Source organism: Arvicola amphibius, chromosome 18 (assembly GCF_903992535.2).
Source record: "Arvicola amphibius chromosome 18, mArvAmp1.2, whole genome shotgun sequence".
In the NCBI taxonomy this organism is placed as follows: domain Eukaryota; kingdom Metazoa; phylum Chordata; class Mammalia; order Rodentia; family Cricetidae; genus Arvicola; species Arvicola amphibius.
Window position 1 is genome coordinate 33,083,746 of NC_052064.1, and position 18,176 is coordinate 33,101,921.

An 18,176-nucleotide genomic window follows, 5' to 3' on the forward strand; every position below is an offset into this window, starting at 1 on the left:
TGATTAGGAAGATGCAGAACCTGAATTACTCGAGGAAAGACATAAATTTGCAAAGCAGAAATCTTGGATTCACTAAATGATGTTATTTGGCTAAAATGTTTAGTTAAGGAAAAAACTAGCTTTTAGTTTTGCAAAATGTCGAATACCCAGCATGATTTTTTCTTCCAACAGTGACTTAGATGTCTTCATTGTATCCAGGCAGTGCTTGGGATACCATCACTAATGCTTTTGTGTCTCGATTTCCTAAAAGTTTAGTTAATATCAACTGAAAACCTTTGGGATTCATTTACTGTGGTCCTCATGAAGACTCACTGTTATCTGGAGGACCCCCAACAGGGGAAAATACTTCTTTTTGTTTCAATCTTTTGTTTTGAGACAGGGTCTCAGTCTTTCTATGTAGTCAGGATGGATTTGAATTCACTGTGTTTTCCCAGATTGGCTTTGAACTTGAGATCCCCCTGCTCCTACTTCCTGAATACTAGAATTATATATGCCTGCTACCACACTTGGCTGTTGTTTGTTTTGAACCTGAATCTCAAGTTCTGGAATTAATCTCAGGGTTTTTGTGTTCCAGGAAAGCACTCTACTGCTGAGCTATATCGTAGCCAAAGTTATGGGTTCTTAGGAGAATTACCATAGTTCCCTTTTATTCATGGTTTTGTGTTCCCCAGTCTCAGTTACCTGCTGTCAATATTAAATGGAAATCCTAGAAATAACTCATGAGTTTTCGATTGTATGTCTTTCTTAGTCTTGCACTGTGCTATCGGGGATATCATGTCCAGGGACAGTGTCCACTCTACTACCCGCCTGTTGGTGATAGTAACCTTTTTGGTTAATAAAGTCAGTATATCACAGTCTATGTTTCAGTAAGTGCAAAGGTGATGACAGTGGCAGCTCACATGTGCCAAAGAGAAGTTTTAAAGTGTACTATGTCAAATGATGGAATTTTTAATTTGGGAAGAAAAGCTGTAGGCTAGTTTAGTAACTTCTACAATCAACAAGCTATTTCAGAGACCACATCATGGAAGTTTTACTAAAGTATATTGTTAAGACTTGTTTTTACTTTCTCTCTGCTTAATTATAAATTCACTATCATTTGTTTGTGCTCGCTTTAGGAATCCTGATTCCAGGTATTCACGTGGGCTCAGAGTGTGCCCCCAAGGATAAGAGGGTGGGCACCACTGTGTTTGGCTTACCCTTAAACAGATAATGAAGTCACTTTGGATTCTGTGTAAAATTAAATTAAATTAACCTCTCAAAGAGCAAGGAAATAAAAAGGTGTGTGGACAGGGCAAGAGCTGTAGAGATCATGATTATAGGTAAAAGTGGTTAAACACGTTCCTTAACTTTTCTACTAAAAAGTAAAATGTTTAAGTTGGAGCTGCCTGCCTCTGCCTCTTCAATACTGAGATTAAAGACATGCACCATCACACCTGGTTTAGGTTATTAGTTTTAAAGGATATGTTTTAATCCATAAAGGTTAGGGGAGCAATACAAGATTAATGATGACAGTTTTCCAGGAAGTACACCTGAGAAATTACCCTTAAAGCCTTGGACACATAAACTTGCTGTAGATCAAAGTCAAACATCCATATCCCAAGTAATAACATTTATAAAGAAACATCCGTGTCTGGACTAGTCTCTAGCCTTCTGCCATGCATTTACCATGTGTCAGCAGTCAAACAGCCGTTATAAAGTGAAAACACAGAAGCCGTAAGTTTCTTCCAAACATTTATTTTCTTAAAAAATTGATTTTTAGTTATTTGTATGTGTATGTGTCTTGTTTGTGGTTTATACACTTGAGTACAGACCCACAGAGGCCAGAGGAAGGTGTGGCATCCCCTGGAGCTAGAGTTGGTTGTGGGTATTGGGAGCCACTTCACATGGGTGTTGGGAACTGAACCCTGGTCCTCTGCAAAAGCAGTATGTGTTCTTAACTACTGAACACTCTCTCCAGCCTGGAAACCTTTACTTTTGATACAGAATAAAATCCACTTTTGTAAAGCGATAGGACATCCTAGAAGGCCATTTCCCAGAAAAAGAAAAGCAAGCTCTCCAAAATTTACTAAAAATAGACTCCATCATTTAAAAAAATAATGTATTTTTACTTAATTGCACTGGTGTTTTTGTGTATGTACATTTGTATGACACAAACATGAGCCACCATGTGGATACTAGGAATTGAACCCAGGTCCCCTGGAAGAGCAGTCAGTGCTCTTAACTGCTGATCCATCTCTCTAACCCCCAAAGATTCTATCTTTAATGCTTCTTTTGGTTCCCTAGTCCTGGTACTTCCTGCTTACAAGATACATTAGTCAGCTCTAGGATTAGAGGTTGTAGGTATAGAAACTTTTTATTTTCAACTCGTGGCTTCCAAAGATGCTCTACTGGTAATTACTTTCACTGAGGGGAAAAAATACAAAAATCTTTGTTTCAGTGATACTTAGAAACTGTTGGGCCTAAAATAAATGTCTAATTGTAGGTAAGGAAGCAGGACAAGGGTTAAGTTGCCTCTTCTAGGACGTAAGTGGTGTCAGACTTTAGCTCTTTCAACTGAGCAGAATAATGTTCTACCATATTAGCCTGTCAATAAACAAAACATATACCGTGAAATTTAGTAGTTTTATTTGTGTGTAGAAGAGTAAAATATACATTGGCTATTATTTCCTTGCAGAGAACATGCTACTGTGAAGACATAGTTACAGTTTTCACATGAACAAAGCTAGCACTATTGTAATTTAGTGCCCAAAGGAAGACTGTCAATGAATATAAAAGGACATTTCTGAGGCTAACAGAATGTAGGAACCCAAGCTTGAAACCTGAGCCACTGCCTGAAGGTAATAACTTTTTAAACTTTGTTTTTTCAATTCATTAGTTGTCTTTTTGTTTTTCAAATTTTTATGTTTTAACAATATAAATTACCAAATCCATCCACTGTTCCCCTTCCCTCCCTCCATTCCAACTTCTCACCCCTGGTCACTCTCAACTTCATGTGCTTTTTTTTTTTTCCCACTGAGTCATCTTAGTGCTGCCAGTGTGTACATGGGTCGTTAGTGCAGGGCCATCCACTGGAGCCTGAGTAACCTCTCAAGGGTGGAATCCTGAGGAAAAGTAATTGTCCCTCCTCCCACAGGAGCCATCAGCTGCCAACTGTTCCCCAGTTGGGGGTGGAACTTCATGGCTCTCACTTCTTTCTGGTTCTTGGACTTTAACCTAATCCTGTCGTATGCATGCAGTCATAGCTGCTGTGAATTGATGTACGAACTATCTGACAGAGGACTGGTATCTGGAATATACAAATGACTCAAAAAGTAAACACCAGAAAATAAACCCCAAACAATCCAATTAAACTATCTTGGAGTGGAACTAAACAGAGCTCACAAGGGAAAAAATTACTAAGAATTTTTTTTTAATGTTCAACAAGCATCTTGAGCTATCAGGAAGATTCAAATTAAAGCTTGTTAGAATGGTTAAAGTCAAACAAATGCTGGCAGAGATACATGAAAAGGAGAAAGATTATTTATTAATATTATTTGTCTGAAGTTAAAATCATTGAAAAATGAGTGTCTGTTGCTTAAGGATTTAAGAACACTCTTTGAGTTCTTTGAGTTTTAGACGGATGAAGGGGTCATCAGCCTGTTTTATCACTGTGTCAGGAGCTGGAATAAGAATACCTGTTCTGTCTGTGGGCACCGGAGACTCTAAGTCAAAAATGGTTCCAAGCTAAGTGCTCTTAATTGTTTAACCATTTCTTTTTCAGCCCAATTTTAGAGATTTTAATAATTAATTAATTTATTTACTGACTTATTTAGTGTGATCATGCATGTGTGTGTGCACACATGTGCATGCTTGTGCTTTTCAAACACACACCACAGTGCACATGTGGAGGCCAGAGAACAGCTTGCAGGACTTGGCTCTCTCTTTCCACCATCTGGGTTCCAGGACTCAAACATGAACCTCAAGGCTTGGCAGCAAGCACCTTTACCCACTGAGCCATCTCCTAAGTCCAATCAGAGGAGAGTTTGTTCACTGTGATTGTATTTGGGTGTTGTCCATTCATATGCATAATTATGGTTTTCTTTTCATTTAGGTATGGTGAGACCAACAGACGAAGAGAAGATAGCCTGTTATTCACAGTTCTCAAAAGGAGCGGGCATGCTGTACCCCAGAGAACCACACATAACACCAAGGTTGGTGGCAGGAACACATGGGTGCAGAAGAACCTTGCTTGTGGTTTCTGAGAGATCTAAACATAAACTAGTTAGAAGTCAGTTTCAAAACAATGGCAAGTTTCCTTCTAGTGCCTCTGACTTTCCTAGCCATGGGCTTTTGACTAGGTTTAGAGTACCAGACGTAGATTTCCTCCTAGCAAAGTGCCTCAGATCTGATTAGGAAGCAGTTGGCTACCTCCATAGCCCTTGATGCACGGTGGGCACATTTCACCTGGCAGGTCACCATTTTAACATACAGGTGCTGAACTGAATAAGTCCATTGATGTCCTCTCCCCCACTGGCTGCAAGAGCAACTTCTAGCACTGTGAAAAGTTTCCAGGTGAGTTCTAGGTTGAGTTCTTTGGGTCCTGTAAGAAAATTGGGTTGTGTCTGCAGCAGTAGGGCTTTGCAAAGCCAGCCTTGGTTGGCAACATGAAAATGTCTAGTACTTACCTCTTATCTGAATTTATTTATTTATTTATTTTATTATTTATTTATTTTATTATTTATTTATTTTATTATTTGTTTATTTATTTCTTTATTTATTTATTATGTGCAACATTCCTTCCATGTATGTTTGCATACAAGAAGAGGGCACCAGATCTCTACAGATGGCTGTGAGCCACCATGTGGTTGCTGGGACTTGAACTCAGGACCTCTGTAAGAGCAGTCAGTGCTCTTAACCTCTGAGCCATCTCTACAGCCCTCTTATCTGAAATTTTAACTTAAAAAAAATCTTTTCACTGTTAATTGTGTGTGTGTGTGTGTGTGTGTGTGTGTGTGTGTGTGTGTGTGTGTGTATGCGTGCATGTGGAGACCAGAGGACTTTTATCTGCTGATCCATCTTGTAGGCCCCTGTTTCATTCTTTTTTTTGGTCTTGTTTGTTTTTTGTTTGTTTGTGATAGGTTTTCTCTATGTAGCCTTGGCTGTCCTGAAACTCACTGTGTAGACCAGGCTGGCCTCAAACCCACAGAGAGATCCTCCTGCCTCTGCCTCCCAAGTGCTGGGATTAAAGATGTGTGCCACCACTGCCTGGCTGAAAATAAACTTTTATTTGCATTAAATAATCGTGTAGTGAATGTGACATAACTTTATATCACAAATTCAATTTTAATGAGCCAATATAGAGTGTAATTAAGAACAGAATGAGGGAACTATATAATCCTAACATTTTATTTGCCTTAAATGTATTATGGTGCCTTGTCAGGTTAATTAATAAAAACAGTAATTTTCTATCTATGGAATGGAAATTATTTTGCCTATATTGTGTAAGGTACCATGGTTATAGAAGAGAAAGATTTATTTAAGATTAACATCACCATAAAAATGTTAATTCTACAGTTGACCAGATGTTTACTCCTTCAGCTGTTAACTAATAGGAGAATAATGAGACTGAATATGAAGCCAGCATGGAGCAGCGGCGTTTGTTAGGAGCCAGCTGTGGCGATGGGAAAGAGTCCGAAAGAGGAGCTCAGGAATCTGAGGTAGGGATTCACCTGCAAGGGTTTCTGGTCTTAAGAAGAACACCATGCATTTAACAACTTTTCATGCTTGAAGATAGTCTTTTACTCAGTGACACAAGATTCTAATACGCCAGGGATGGTGGACACACCTGTTTTCCAGGCATCCAGGAGGCACAGCACAGGGCCAAGAGTTGAAGGTCAGGCCTGGGGTGCGTATTTGAGACTCTGTTTCAAAAAGGTTTTGATTCGTATCTCTCATATATTTAATTTTTAATATAGAATTTAAAAATAATGCTTAGATATAACCATAAAATTTTTGTACTCTCTCTCTATATATAGAATTATATTTAATCATTTCCATATGCATTCCTGGGAAAATAAAAAGTTAAAACATATGGAAGTCAATGCTTTCACTCAAGACAGTGGTTCTCAACCTGTGGGTCATAGCCCTGTTTGGAGTTGAGTGACCCTTTCAATAGGGGTCACCTAAGACCATCCAAAACCACAGATATTTAAATTTAAATATTAAATTTAAGTGTAGCTAAATTACAGTTATGATGTAGCAATGAAAATAATTTTATGGTTGGGGTTCACCATAACATGAGGAATGGTGATTAAAGGGCTGCAGATTTAGGAAGGTTGAGAACCACTGCCTTAAGAAATACTTTGGGTTGCAATGTAGCTCAGTGGTAAATTGTTGCCTAGCATGGGTTCAATATCCATCACAACGAATACCCAAACTCTCCAGGCCAGGTGTAGCGGTGCACATCTTTAATATCAGCACTCAGGAGGCAGAGGCAGGCAAGTCTTTGGGTTTGAGGCCATACATGGTCTACGTATCTCCAGAAGAACCAGGATTATATATAGACACCCTGTCTAAAAACAAAACAAAATAAAATTCTTGTAGTAAAATGAATAATGAAATGAAATATAAATGTCCTTCTATGTTAATATGCACAGTCTTTTTAAAAACTGTAAAACTAGACCGAGTAGTGGTGGCACACACCTTTAAACCCAGCACCAGGCAGGCAGAGACACTGGGAGTTTGAAGCCAGCCTGGTCCACAGAGCAAGTTCCATGGCCAGGGTGGTTACACAGAGAAAACCTGTCTCAAAAAATCAAAACAAAACAAAACAACAATGACAACAAGAAAACCTTTGTAAAAATATGGTATATTTTTCAAAGACATTGTCATTTTTAATTAATAATTTATTTTTTGACTTTTCAAAAGCATATAACCTGTATGGACTCTGGGGATCCTTCCTTTGGACAGAATGTTACTGCTGAAACAGTTGATCCCCTCACATCACAGGACCTGCCAGAGACACCGACTGAGACACAGGCCCTCTATGCAGAGCAGTTCCGTCTTCTAGACCCACATGGGCAGCCCCTTCAGTATGACCTCCACTCGCTGGGAGAGTCTAATGCACAAATGGTGAGTATGTTTTATAGCTAATGAGTGTTATGGTATTTAACAATATCTATTAATCATACTAAATGACCTTAGTTTCTTGATACTACTGACTTATCCTTTCTATTGAAAATATTCTTTCTATGACCTTGTTTTTTTAATATGGGTATTTTTGCTTTAGGGAGTGCAAAGACTACAAATAGTGTCAGGCACACTGGTGTTTGAGAGGAGCTGGGTGTGGTCTATAGCTAGTGCTTAGATACTAAAATTTGCTTGTAAGTTACTTTTTGTTTTTGAGACAAGATTTTGTATAGCCCAAGCTGTCTTTGCCTTCTCTGTGTTATTAAACTTCATGCATGTGCTATCATGATTAAGATCATAGGTGCTTAAGACTGTAGGCAATAGTCAAACTGATTGTTTTGAATCTTAGCTTCAGCACTGTCCACTATGGGACCTTTGGAGAGATTGGCAGTCTCAGTGCTGTGTCTGCAGAGTGAAGTAATTAGAAGTAGTGTCCGCTTCAATAACCTAGTAGCCCTGGTCAATCAGAATGGCATATCGTTTCTTTAATGTCTCCAAGACGATCACTACCAGCCCTTCAGAAAATGGACAGGTGCTTCATGTGACCCCACCTACCCAGACAGGAATGGCGCAGGTGATCATACCTCGGGAGCCGCTGGTGGATGCGACTAGTCCCCAAGGTGAGTCAGTGTGGGATGGGAGCAGGGACTGACAGTGCGTTAACGATTAGGGTGATAGTCTGCAAAATTTCCTATGGACGTCCATATTAAAGTTCATGTCTTTAGGTAAGATTGTGAATTAAGTAATTAGAAAACATATTTTTTAGTTTAGCCCCAATAAATCTTAAGTTCGTTTTTGAACTCCTGTCTAGGTTAACTGTCTATTTGATTTTGGAATTCTATGAAGCTGGTTGACTCTTGCTTCCTCCCAAATAACCAGTGAGAATAAAATAAATTCTTCTTAATTATAGAAACAACAGTGAAATTGCAAAAATAGCACAAATATAGTACCTAGCTACAGGAGATTTTTATATTTGTATTTTATTGATTTTTTGCTAGCTTTGTGACCCATTCTTTCTTTAATCTGTTATTTGAATCTTCTCCTCCTTCCCATTCCTCTGTTTCACATTAAGAAGAGAATCAGGCTTCCTGTTCACCCATTTTTTTGCCCGTTTGATAGTATCCCTATTAATTTTTTCCTTCCCTTTGCAATATAGTTTAATCTCTTTTTAATGTCATTGCTACACTGTTTTGTTGCTCTTTTATACATAGTTCTTTTTAACTTTATGGTTTGTTGTCTTTATTAATAGTCATTAAAAGTTAAAACAAAAACATGGTTTGCAGGAACATTATAAACACAATGTATAAGTAAGTTTTTGTTTTTGTATTACATGTGAAACTCCTTAATATAACAATTATTTCTGCTATTTTAAAATTATAACTGTTAAATATAAGTATAAAAAGTTAACTACAAAATTTCATAGTCATGCAATTTAAATTGCATTTTAAAATTTTAAATAAAATGCAATTTAAAAGTAATTAAATTTATCAGTGACAGTCTCAATAAATTATTTAAAGTTTTGTTTTTTTTAACTTCAGAACAAGTCTTTTTTCTATTTAAGTGATTTAATTTTAGTCAAGTAATCTTCATAATGTTATTCAAGATACTGATGTTTCTTATTTTTGTTGTTAAGATGCCTCTGAAGAGAAACCCACTGACAGAAGCTTACCAACTATAAGAGCAGATACTCTAGAAGCCAGTGCCAGTAACTGTATTGTTCGTTCACAAGCATCCCTTGTGCTACCCAGAAAGTCAGGGACCAGGTGAATCATGGGAAAGAGGAGCTTGTCTTTGGGGTCACGATGGAAGTCTGTTTTTAAGTGATCATATCTAAAGCTGGCAGACAATAGAAAACATCAGAAGTCATTCATCACATGTATCTCCCTTTATTTTAGTGCATCTTGGCAAGGACAGATTCCTGTTTGTTTGTTTGTTTGTTTGTTTTTTGAGAAATGTTAAATGTCAATAGTACGTTTCAGAATAAAGACATTCACTCTAGTTCCTAAGATTTTTAAATGGTTTAACAACGTTTATAAAGATATAATTCCTATATGGTAAAGTGTTTGAAATTTTTTTATTAGCATAGTGTGTGTGTATGTGTATGTTCTGGAAATTGAGCACAGGGTCTCGGGCATGCTAGGCAAACATTTTCCACACAGTTACAAAAACATAGCCTGTCTTTTGCTAACTTCTACTTCAGTTTTATCTTTTTTCTAAAAATAACATTTTTCATGATGATTCTAGGAAAATATTGATAATATTCCTATTAATTTTCTTCCTTCCCTTTGCAAAACTTCTTGTTTTGGAATTTATTTTAATTCTATGTGTATGGGTGTTTAGCCTGTATGTCTGTGCGCCATATGTGCAGTGCCCTTGGAGGCCAGAAGAGGCCATTAGGCCCCTGGGACTGGAGTTACAGTTGTTTTTAAATTTAGTTTTATTTTATGTGAATTGGTGTTTTGCCTGCATGTATGTCTGTGAAGGGTGTTGGATCCCCTGGAACAGGAGTTATAGACAGTTGTGAGCTGCCGTGTGGGTACTGGGAATAGAATCTGTGTCCCCTGGAAGAACAGTCAGAGCTCTTAACCGCTGAACTATTTCTCCAGCCCCTCCCTTGAAGTATCGTTTTATGTGTTTATATTGCTTTGTTCTATGAAAATATTTTGGCTGGGCGGTGGTCGTGCATGCCTTTAATCCCAGCATTTGGGAGGAAGAGGCAGGCGGATCTCTGAGAGTTCGAGGCCAGCCTGGTCTACAGAGCTAGTTCCAGGACAGGTTCCAAAGCTACAGAAAAACCCTGTCTTGAAAAACCAAAAAAAAAAAAAAAAAGTACAGAAATAAAATATGTGAACCTTTTGTTTATATTTTTGGTTTTTTCAATGCTAGGACTCCTTTCTTGTATCAGATAGAGTTGGATTTTCATTATCACGTCTAGGAATTTTTTCCTTCTCGTATTGCTTAATATCCATGAATTTGTATATTTTCTGAAGTTTCTATTGCTGTTAATTTCTAGCTTTATGCCAGGCAGTTGTAGCACACACCTTTAATTCCAGCACTTGGGAAGCAGAGGCAGGAGGATCTCTGTGAGTTCAAGGCCAGCCTAGTCTTCAGAGGGAGATCCAGGATAGCCGGGGCTACACAGAGAAACTCTTTTTTAAAAAAACCAAAATATTGAATAATAATAATAACAATTCTGGATTTATCCATCATAATCAGCAAGAATACAGGATGTTGTTTCAACTTTCCTGCATTTGCTGAGACTTGCTTTGTGTTTTAATGTGTGCGCTATTTTAGAGACAGTTCCGTGGGTTGTTGAGAAGAGCGTGTATTCTCCCTTGTTTGGGCAGAATGTTTTGAAGCTGTCATTCAGGTCCATCAGTTAGTTTGGTCTGTAATGATGTTTAATTTCAGTGTTTCTTTATTCATTTTTTGTGCATTTGAGTTGTCCAGTAGTGAGATTGGGGTATTGCAGTCACATACTATTACTGTTTGGTGGTTATCTGTGATTTTAAAATCTTGTAGTATTTGTTTTACAAAACTGGATGAGCCTATATTTGGTGGACATGATGCTTTGAGAAAGGTCATCCACAGGTTCATCTTTCCTAACACATTGGTCCCCATTAGTGTCCCTGTTTGTGGAGATCATAGGACTTTGCAGGAAGAAGTAGTCACTGGGGGCAGGTGTGGAGGGTTTGGAACCTTGCCCCACTTGCTGCTGTCTCTCTCTGCTTCCTGTGTGGGGTTGAGATGTGATTGCTCAGAACTGCTCCTATAGGCACGCTTTGACTTCTCTGCCCTGGGGTACTCTGTCTCTCTGGCACTGTAAGTCAAAGTAAACCCTTTCTTCTGTCATTTGCTAAGGTGAGTATAGTTGTCGCAATGGGCAGCATAGACAAAGCCATGCCCATAATGGCCTGACCCATAATGCGCAGCACAGGCAAAATGATTTTTGTGGTGTCATGACTTGTGTGGACCTTTGGTACTAGCTAAACAGTCATGGTGTTTCCAGGAATGAAATAAATAAGAGGCCTACTGTGTTTTTGTTTGATCTGTATAAGCAAACATATTCTCAGACAAATGAAAGTCTACATTGGATGGTGACAAGAAGGAATCTCAGTCACTAAACCAGTTTTTAGATATGATCAAGTTTGCAGATACAGAACCCCTTGAATGAAGAGAAGGACAGATTCCTCTTAGGAAAGGACCTTGCTAAAATACCTAAGAATTTTGCTATTCACCTTTCTCCTACATTTCCCCAGAGAGACCGATGGCTTTTTACACTGGGGAAGTAATTAGACCTTCCAGGGTCTTTGGATACTGGTTCTGAATTGATGCTGATTCTAGGAAATCCCAAGAAGCATTGTAGTCCTCCAGCGAAAGCAGGGGCTTCTGGAGGTCAAGTTGATTAATGGAGTTTTAGTGAAGTCTGTCTCACAGTCAGGGGTCCCTGAACTCATCCCATGGTTATTTCACCAGATCTAGAATGTATAATTGGGATGTAAGATATACTTAGAAGCTGGCAGAATTCCTGCAGCTCTTGACTCTGCCTAGCCGCACTGTTTGGCCTGTGTGTGACCACCGACTCGACCACTCTTCTGCTAGAGTGGCACACATTGCTGTTTAAAGGAACCCCTTACAAATGCTTCCTGGTTCTAGACCGCATGGCCTGGGCAGTTCCCTGGGATTCTAGAAATGAACTCAAGATCTGAGCCTCTTGATTTACACGATTCTGTAGGGCTTTCTGAATGAAGAGTGGTTTGGATGCACACCTTCTTAGACCTGGATGGAGAGGGGAGGGCCTTGGACTTCCCACAGGGCAGGGCACCCTGACTTCTCTTAGGACTGGAGAGGGAGGGGGAGGATGGGAGGAGGTGGAAATTTTTAATAAATAAATAAAAAAGAGAGTGGTGAACGTTTTCATAGGTCACCTCTGGCCATATCTAAGAAGAGTTTATTGCTTAATCCTTTAGCCCCATCGAGAACTATGATGGAGATTACCAATAAAAAAGTTACTATGGCAGGAGAGACTGCTCAGCAATTACGAGCTCGAGCTGATCCTTTATGAAAAGGAAGAAATTGTTTCCAAAGCAGAATAGAAGGTTTTATAGAAAAAAAAGAGATTCCTAGAAGAAACCAGAAATACATAAATCAATGGCGTGGAATAATATACCTAGCATTAAATAAATGTACAGAAATTTTTGTTTGTTTTTAAAAAGGAGTCAGAGGGGGCTGGAGAGATGGCTCAGTGGTTAAGAGCACTGGCTGCTCTTCCAGAGGTCGTGAGTTCAATTCCCAGCAACCACATGGTGGCTTACAACCATCTGTAATGAGATCTGGTATCCTCTTCTGGCGTGTGGGCATACATGGAGGCAGAATGTTGTATACATAATAAATAAATAAAAATCTTTAAAAAAAAAAAAAAAAGGAGTCAGAGGCTGGAGAGATGGTTCTGTGCTTACGAGCACTTGTTCTTGTAGAGGACCTGGGTTTGGTTCCTAGCACCCATACAGTGGCTTACAGCCCCCGTAATTCCAGTTCCAGGGGATACAGTGCCCACTCTGACCCAAGTCACATGTGGTACACATACTTACATGCAGGTTAACTATGAAGATACATAAAATATTTTTTAAGAGGTGGGGAGATGGCTTAGTTAGTAAAGCATTCGGCATGAAGTACGAGGCTCTGTGTTCAAAACCAGGTGTAGTAGTTCTTGTCTGTGGCCTCTGGGAAGTGGGCCCAAAGGGAGACTGATCCCTTGCATTCACTAGCCAGCCAGGTTGCAGAATTCCCGAGCTCCAGGTTTAGTGAGAAACACAGTCTTTTTCTTCTTCTTCTTCTTCTTCTTCTTCTTCTTCTTCTTCTTCTTCTTCTTCTTCTTCTTCTTCTTCTTCTTCTTCTTCTTCTTCTTCTTTTTTGGTTTTTTGAAACAAGGTTACTCTGTAGCTTTTGGTGACTGTCCTGGAACTAGCTCTTGTGGACCAGGCTGGCCTCGAACTCAGAGATCTGCCTGACTCTGCCTCCCGAGTGCTGGGATTAAAGGCGTGCGCCACCACCGTCTGGCTGAGAAACGCAGTCTTAAAAAACAAGGTGATCCAGATGGTGTGGTGGTAGGACATCCCTTTAATCCCAGTACTTGGGAGGCAGAGGCAGGTGGATCTCTGTGAGTTCAAGTCCATCCTGGTCTACAGAGCAAGTTCCAGGACAGTCAGGGCTACACAGAGAAACCCTGTCTGAAAACAAAACAAACAAACAAACAAACAAAAAACCCTGAAAAGTTAAGGTTGACTATGGAAAATATCTGATGTCAACCTCTGGTTTTGATATACATACGCACACATGTATATGCACGTGTGTCCATATATTACAATATTACACACACATTATGAAGTAAAGAAAAAGCAGTTAAATGTTTTGTGTGTGCATGACTGTGTATTTACATCTACTCTTCTCTCCCAGAATGCTCGAGGAATCTTTGCTGTCTCCTCTGCAGCCACTTTCTTCTAACACACCTATATGGGCCTGCCGTCTTAGGAGTTGTCAGGTGGGTTTCATTTACCTGGTTATGGCAACATTTCATCCCCAACTGAACATTTTTGCATACAAATAGTAAGTTGCTATCTGTCATATTCTGTATGCATTTATGCTTAATCTAAGCTCACCTGTTGTTTCATTCTTTAAAGATAAAGGCTCTGGTAAAGTGGAAGTTTGTGTGGTGCCTGCCTGTAATCCCAGCACTTGGGAGGCCAGAGAATCAAGAGTTTAAAATTTTCCTTGGCTACATGAGTTTGAGACCAGCTTGGGCTACATGAAGCCCTCTCCCTGAAACACATCCAGGAACAAGAGAAAAAGCAGCAGTCATATAAAGCTCTTCTGGCTCCACTGTCAGTTCTTCTCTGTGGCCTTGTTATCATTCCTTTCTCCTTTTGCTTTGAATCATCTCCTCCCCCCACCCCCCTCTCTCTCTGTTTGCATTTATTTCTTTTTATAGTCTCAGTATAAATTCCTCAAGATTTGATTCTGACCTTGTTTTCATTTTATCTTTTGAAGAATTTTATGTACTTTGTTGACTGTCAGCTCTCATGTTTATAAAATAATTTGCAAACCTCTATCACCAGTTCTGTAATTCTTACTGTTGTCCCAGACCTCCAGCGTCTTTTTGGAAGTTTTTTAAAAAATATTTCTTATAGTTTATTTATTTATTTATTTATTTTGGTTTTTTGAGACAGGGTTTCCCTGTAGTTTCTAGAGCCTGTCCTGGAACTAGCTCTTGTAGACCAGGCTGGCCTCTAACTCACAAGAGATCCGCCTGCCTCTGCCTCCCGAGTGCTGGGATTAAAGGCGTGCGCCACCACCGCCCGGCTTCTTATAGTTTATTTAACTTATTTTATGTGCATTGGTATGAAGGTGTCAGATCCCCCGGAACTGGTTCTTCAGACAGTTGTGAGCTGCCATGTGGGTGCTCGGAATTGAACCCGGGTCCTCTAGAAGAACAGTCAGTGCTCTTAACCGCTGAGCCATCTCTCCAGTCCCCTGGAAGTTTTATTTAGAGTTTACCTTAAATTCACGGCAACCATATCAGTTCTGCTTCCTAAATTCTTTGACTGTTCTATTAATAAACACCATTTCCTTAGATATCCAGACTCAAAGTTTTAGACTGATTTCTTTGTTTCACCCAGATATTTAGCTGGCTTTTGTTGTTATTGTTGTTTTGACTGTGTGTTTGTTGGAGATGATCTCGCAATATAGCCATAGCTGGCCTGAAACTCACTGTGCAGACAAAGCTAGTTTTAAACTTGTGTTAGTTGGTCTGGGTTTGAGCTGGGGTAGAATTTTAGATACCCAAGAGAATGGGTATATTACACATTCTTCAAGTTTTCTTTTCTAAAACGTACATATGGCAGTGAATGTGTCATTGTACACCATTACATTTGTCTGACGATGACCCCACTGGTTGTACAGGCCAGTGGTGAGGAAGTGGACTGATGCTGTTTCATCTAAGATAACTGTCTTGTTAAACTAACTGTTCCCTCCCTTGTACAGAAAATCGGAGACTCCTACCGTGGCTACTGTGTAAGTGAGACTGAATTAGAAAGCATCCTAACTTTTCACAAGCAGCAAACCCAGAGTGTCTGGGGCACTCGCCAGTCTCCAAGCCCAGCCAAACCCGCCACTCGCTTGATGTGGAAGTCCCAGTACGTCCCCTATGACGGAATCCCATTTGTCAATGCAGGTACTTCTCCCCAGTAGCTGTGCTCTATTGTGAACATGTGATTTTTCTGTGAGAGGATACATTTCATTTTGGTAGGTAAGAATTTAAATTTAATTGCTGGAAATGAATATTAAACTAAAAAGAAAACATAGCAAATATAACTAATTTAGGTCATAAAACTATGTTTTACTCTATGACACTGAATAAATAATACTTCATAAATAGAACTTTAAATTCCAAGTAGACCTATAGACAACATCACATAATCAAAAGTAATTCTTTAATAGTCTCACTAGCAGAAATAAACCATCTCTCAGACAGATAGATGATAGATATATGGACAGACACATAAAATTTCATTGTTTAGAAGAGATTCTACAGCCAAGTAAGTTCCAGAAGCTTTGTTTTTTGAGGTTTTTAGGCTTCAGATTTACTCATAAAGAATTGATGTGCTGTGGGGGCAGGGTGGTTGGAGAGAAGGCTCAGAGAGTGGTTAAGAGCACTGGCTGCTCTTCCAGAGGTTCTGAATTCAATTCCCAGCAACCACGTGGTGGCTCACAATCTTCTGTAATGAGATCTGGTGTCCTCTTCTGGTGTGTAGGAAGAGCACTGTATACATAATAAATAAATTAATTAATTAAAAAAAGAATTAATGTGCTGATTTTTACTTCTGTTGGCAATGTTATAAACTTCTCTACATGCAATCCCTGGTTTAATAATTCCAGACTTTGAAAAATATCCAGTTTAGGATGGGCTTAGTGGCATATACCTTTAATCCCAGCATTCAGAAGGCAGAGATAGGAATATCTCTGAGTTTGAGACCAGTCTGATTTACTAGTAAGTTCCAGGACAACCCAGGTTATACAAACAAAACAAACAAATAAAAAACTCAGCCAGGAGTACTGGGGTGTGACTTTATAATCCAGCAATCGGGGAAGCAGAGGTAGAAGGCTCTGTATCAAAAATAGAGGTAAGAATATAAAAACTGTCTGCATTTTTAGCAAGAAATACTGATGTTTTTGCTCCATAAGATTATGTAATTAAGAGTATAGATTTTGAAATTGCACAACCAAGTTGTTAAAGATCTGTCTAGGATATATGAACACCTAAATTCCTATCGTTGGTTGGTACAGGTAGTCGAGCTGTGGTAATGGAGTGTCAGTATGGACCAAGGAGAAAAGGTTTTCAGTTAAAGAGAATCAGTGAACAAGAAAGTAGGTCTTGTCATCTCTACAAAGCTACATGCCCAGCCAGGTAAGCTTATTTTATCTTACTTTATTTTTTTACATTGAAGTTTTATTTTTGAATAGCAAAAAGAAGCATTTTTATTAAGTTTAAACAGTTTAATTATGTGAGTTCTAAGTTCTTTTTCCCACTACTGTTTTGTATCTTTCTCATTAAAGCCTCAACTCTTTTTTTCAAAAAAGATTTTATTTATTAATCATGTATACAATATTCTGTCTGCATGTATGCTGCAGGCCAGAAGAGGGCACGAGATATCACTATAGATGGTTGTGAGCCACTATGTGGTTGCTGGGAGTTGAACTCAGGACCTCTGAAAGAGCAGCCAGTGCTCTTAACCACTGAGCCATCTCTCCAGCCTGACCATGGCAACTTTTACAAAGGAAAAACATTTAATTGGGTGATTTACAGTTCCGAGGTTCAGCCCATTATTATGGGGGAGATGTGGTGGTATGCAGGCAGACATAGTGCTGGAGAGGGAGCTGAGAGTCCTACATCTTGCACAGATAACAAGAAGTAGTCTGAGACACTGGGCATGGCTTGAGTATATGTGAGACCTCAAAGCCCGCCTCCACAGATACACACTTCCTCCAACTAGGCCATACCTACTCCAACAAAGCCACAGCTCCTAATAGTGCCACTCCCTATGAGCTTGTGGGGGCCACTTACATTCAGACCCCCACACTATCTAATGCACAGATACCAAATTGCTGACTAGTGTTCATATGACTACTCACCAAACCCTCTGCTGTTTTCATTTCTAGTTTATCTTTAAAGTGACTTCATATAGGCATATAGGTAATTTTTCTTTTAAATAGCTGTGTAGTGCTCCATTTTGAAGCATGCCATTTAATTAATCCTCTATGGATAGATATGTAAGCTATGAAAAAATTGGTTTTTTGAGATCAGGATCTCATGTCACCCAGCCTAGCTTCACACACACTGTGTGGCCAAGGGTGGCCTTGAATTTCTCATCCTCCTGCCTCTGCCTCTTTAATTCTGGGATTTACAGATGTTTACCAATATACCTAGTGACAAATTCTATATTAGATCAATACCACAACCAGTAACCTCATTTCAGTTTATCAGTAGGATAAATACCTACAATGGTAATCGTTAGGGAAAGGTTATATATTTTTAAAATGTTGACAAAGAAAAATTGCTTCTAAGAGATTTTACCTTATACTCATACCAGCAATGTATAAGAGCCATAGTAATTTTTAGGTAGAGGACTAGGTTGTCATTGCTCTGGGTGAGAATAAAAAATGTGAATCAATGAAGGATTTTTTTCTTAATATTCTATACTCTCTTAGACATTGAAAATGTTCAAAATTATTAGTAAAATGAAAAACGTTAAAGGCATATTGAGCTGGGGGATAGGAAAGTGGTACAGATAGCCCAGGTGTGTAGCATGCACAGGGCCCTAGGCCAAATCAGCAGCACTTCAAAAGAAGAAAGTATATATGCTGAGTGTGCTACTCATGCCTGTGATCCCGGTGCTTGGGAGATTAGGGGAAAGAGTCATCTGAGCCTTTGGACTTGGTTGATAATTGAAGAA

The 18,176-nt window shown here is 39.1% G+C and overlaps 1 protein-coding gene across 4 annotated transcripts in view; it reads left to right on the plus strand.

Annotated features, from left to right (window-relative positions):
* Carf (calcium responsive transcription factor) overlaps window positions 1–18,176 on the plus strand; it is a 34,732-nt gene that overhangs the window by 1,346 nt on the left and 15,210 nt on the right. For 3 of the 4 annotated variants that reach the window (XM_038315205.1, XM_038315203.1, XM_038315202.1), the window contains exons 2-11: window positions 2,675–2,837; window positions 4,091–4,190; window positions 4,471–4,551; window positions 5,578–5,696; window positions 6,907–7,110; window positions 7,667–7,787; window positions 8,801–8,930; window positions 13,624–13,708; window positions 15,208–15,397; window positions 16,510–16,630. In XM_038315205.1, coding sequence (XP_038171133.1) covers window positions 5,622–5,696; window positions 6,907–7,110; window positions 7,667–7,787; window positions 8,801–8,930; window positions 13,624–13,708; window positions 15,208–15,397; window positions 16,510–16,630 — 926 coding nt within the window. In that variant the 5' untranslated portion in view covers window positions 2,675–2,837; window positions 4,091–4,190; window positions 4,471–4,551; window positions 5,578–5,621. The remainder of the gene's footprint in view (window positions 1–2,674; window positions 2,838–4,090; window positions 4,191–4,470; window positions 4,552–5,577; window positions 5,697–6,906; window positions 7,111–7,666; window positions 7,788–8,800; window positions 8,931–13,623; window positions 13,709–15,207; window positions 15,398–16,509; window positions 16,631–18,176) is intronic. The other variant, XM_038315204.1, reaches the window with a different exon arrangement.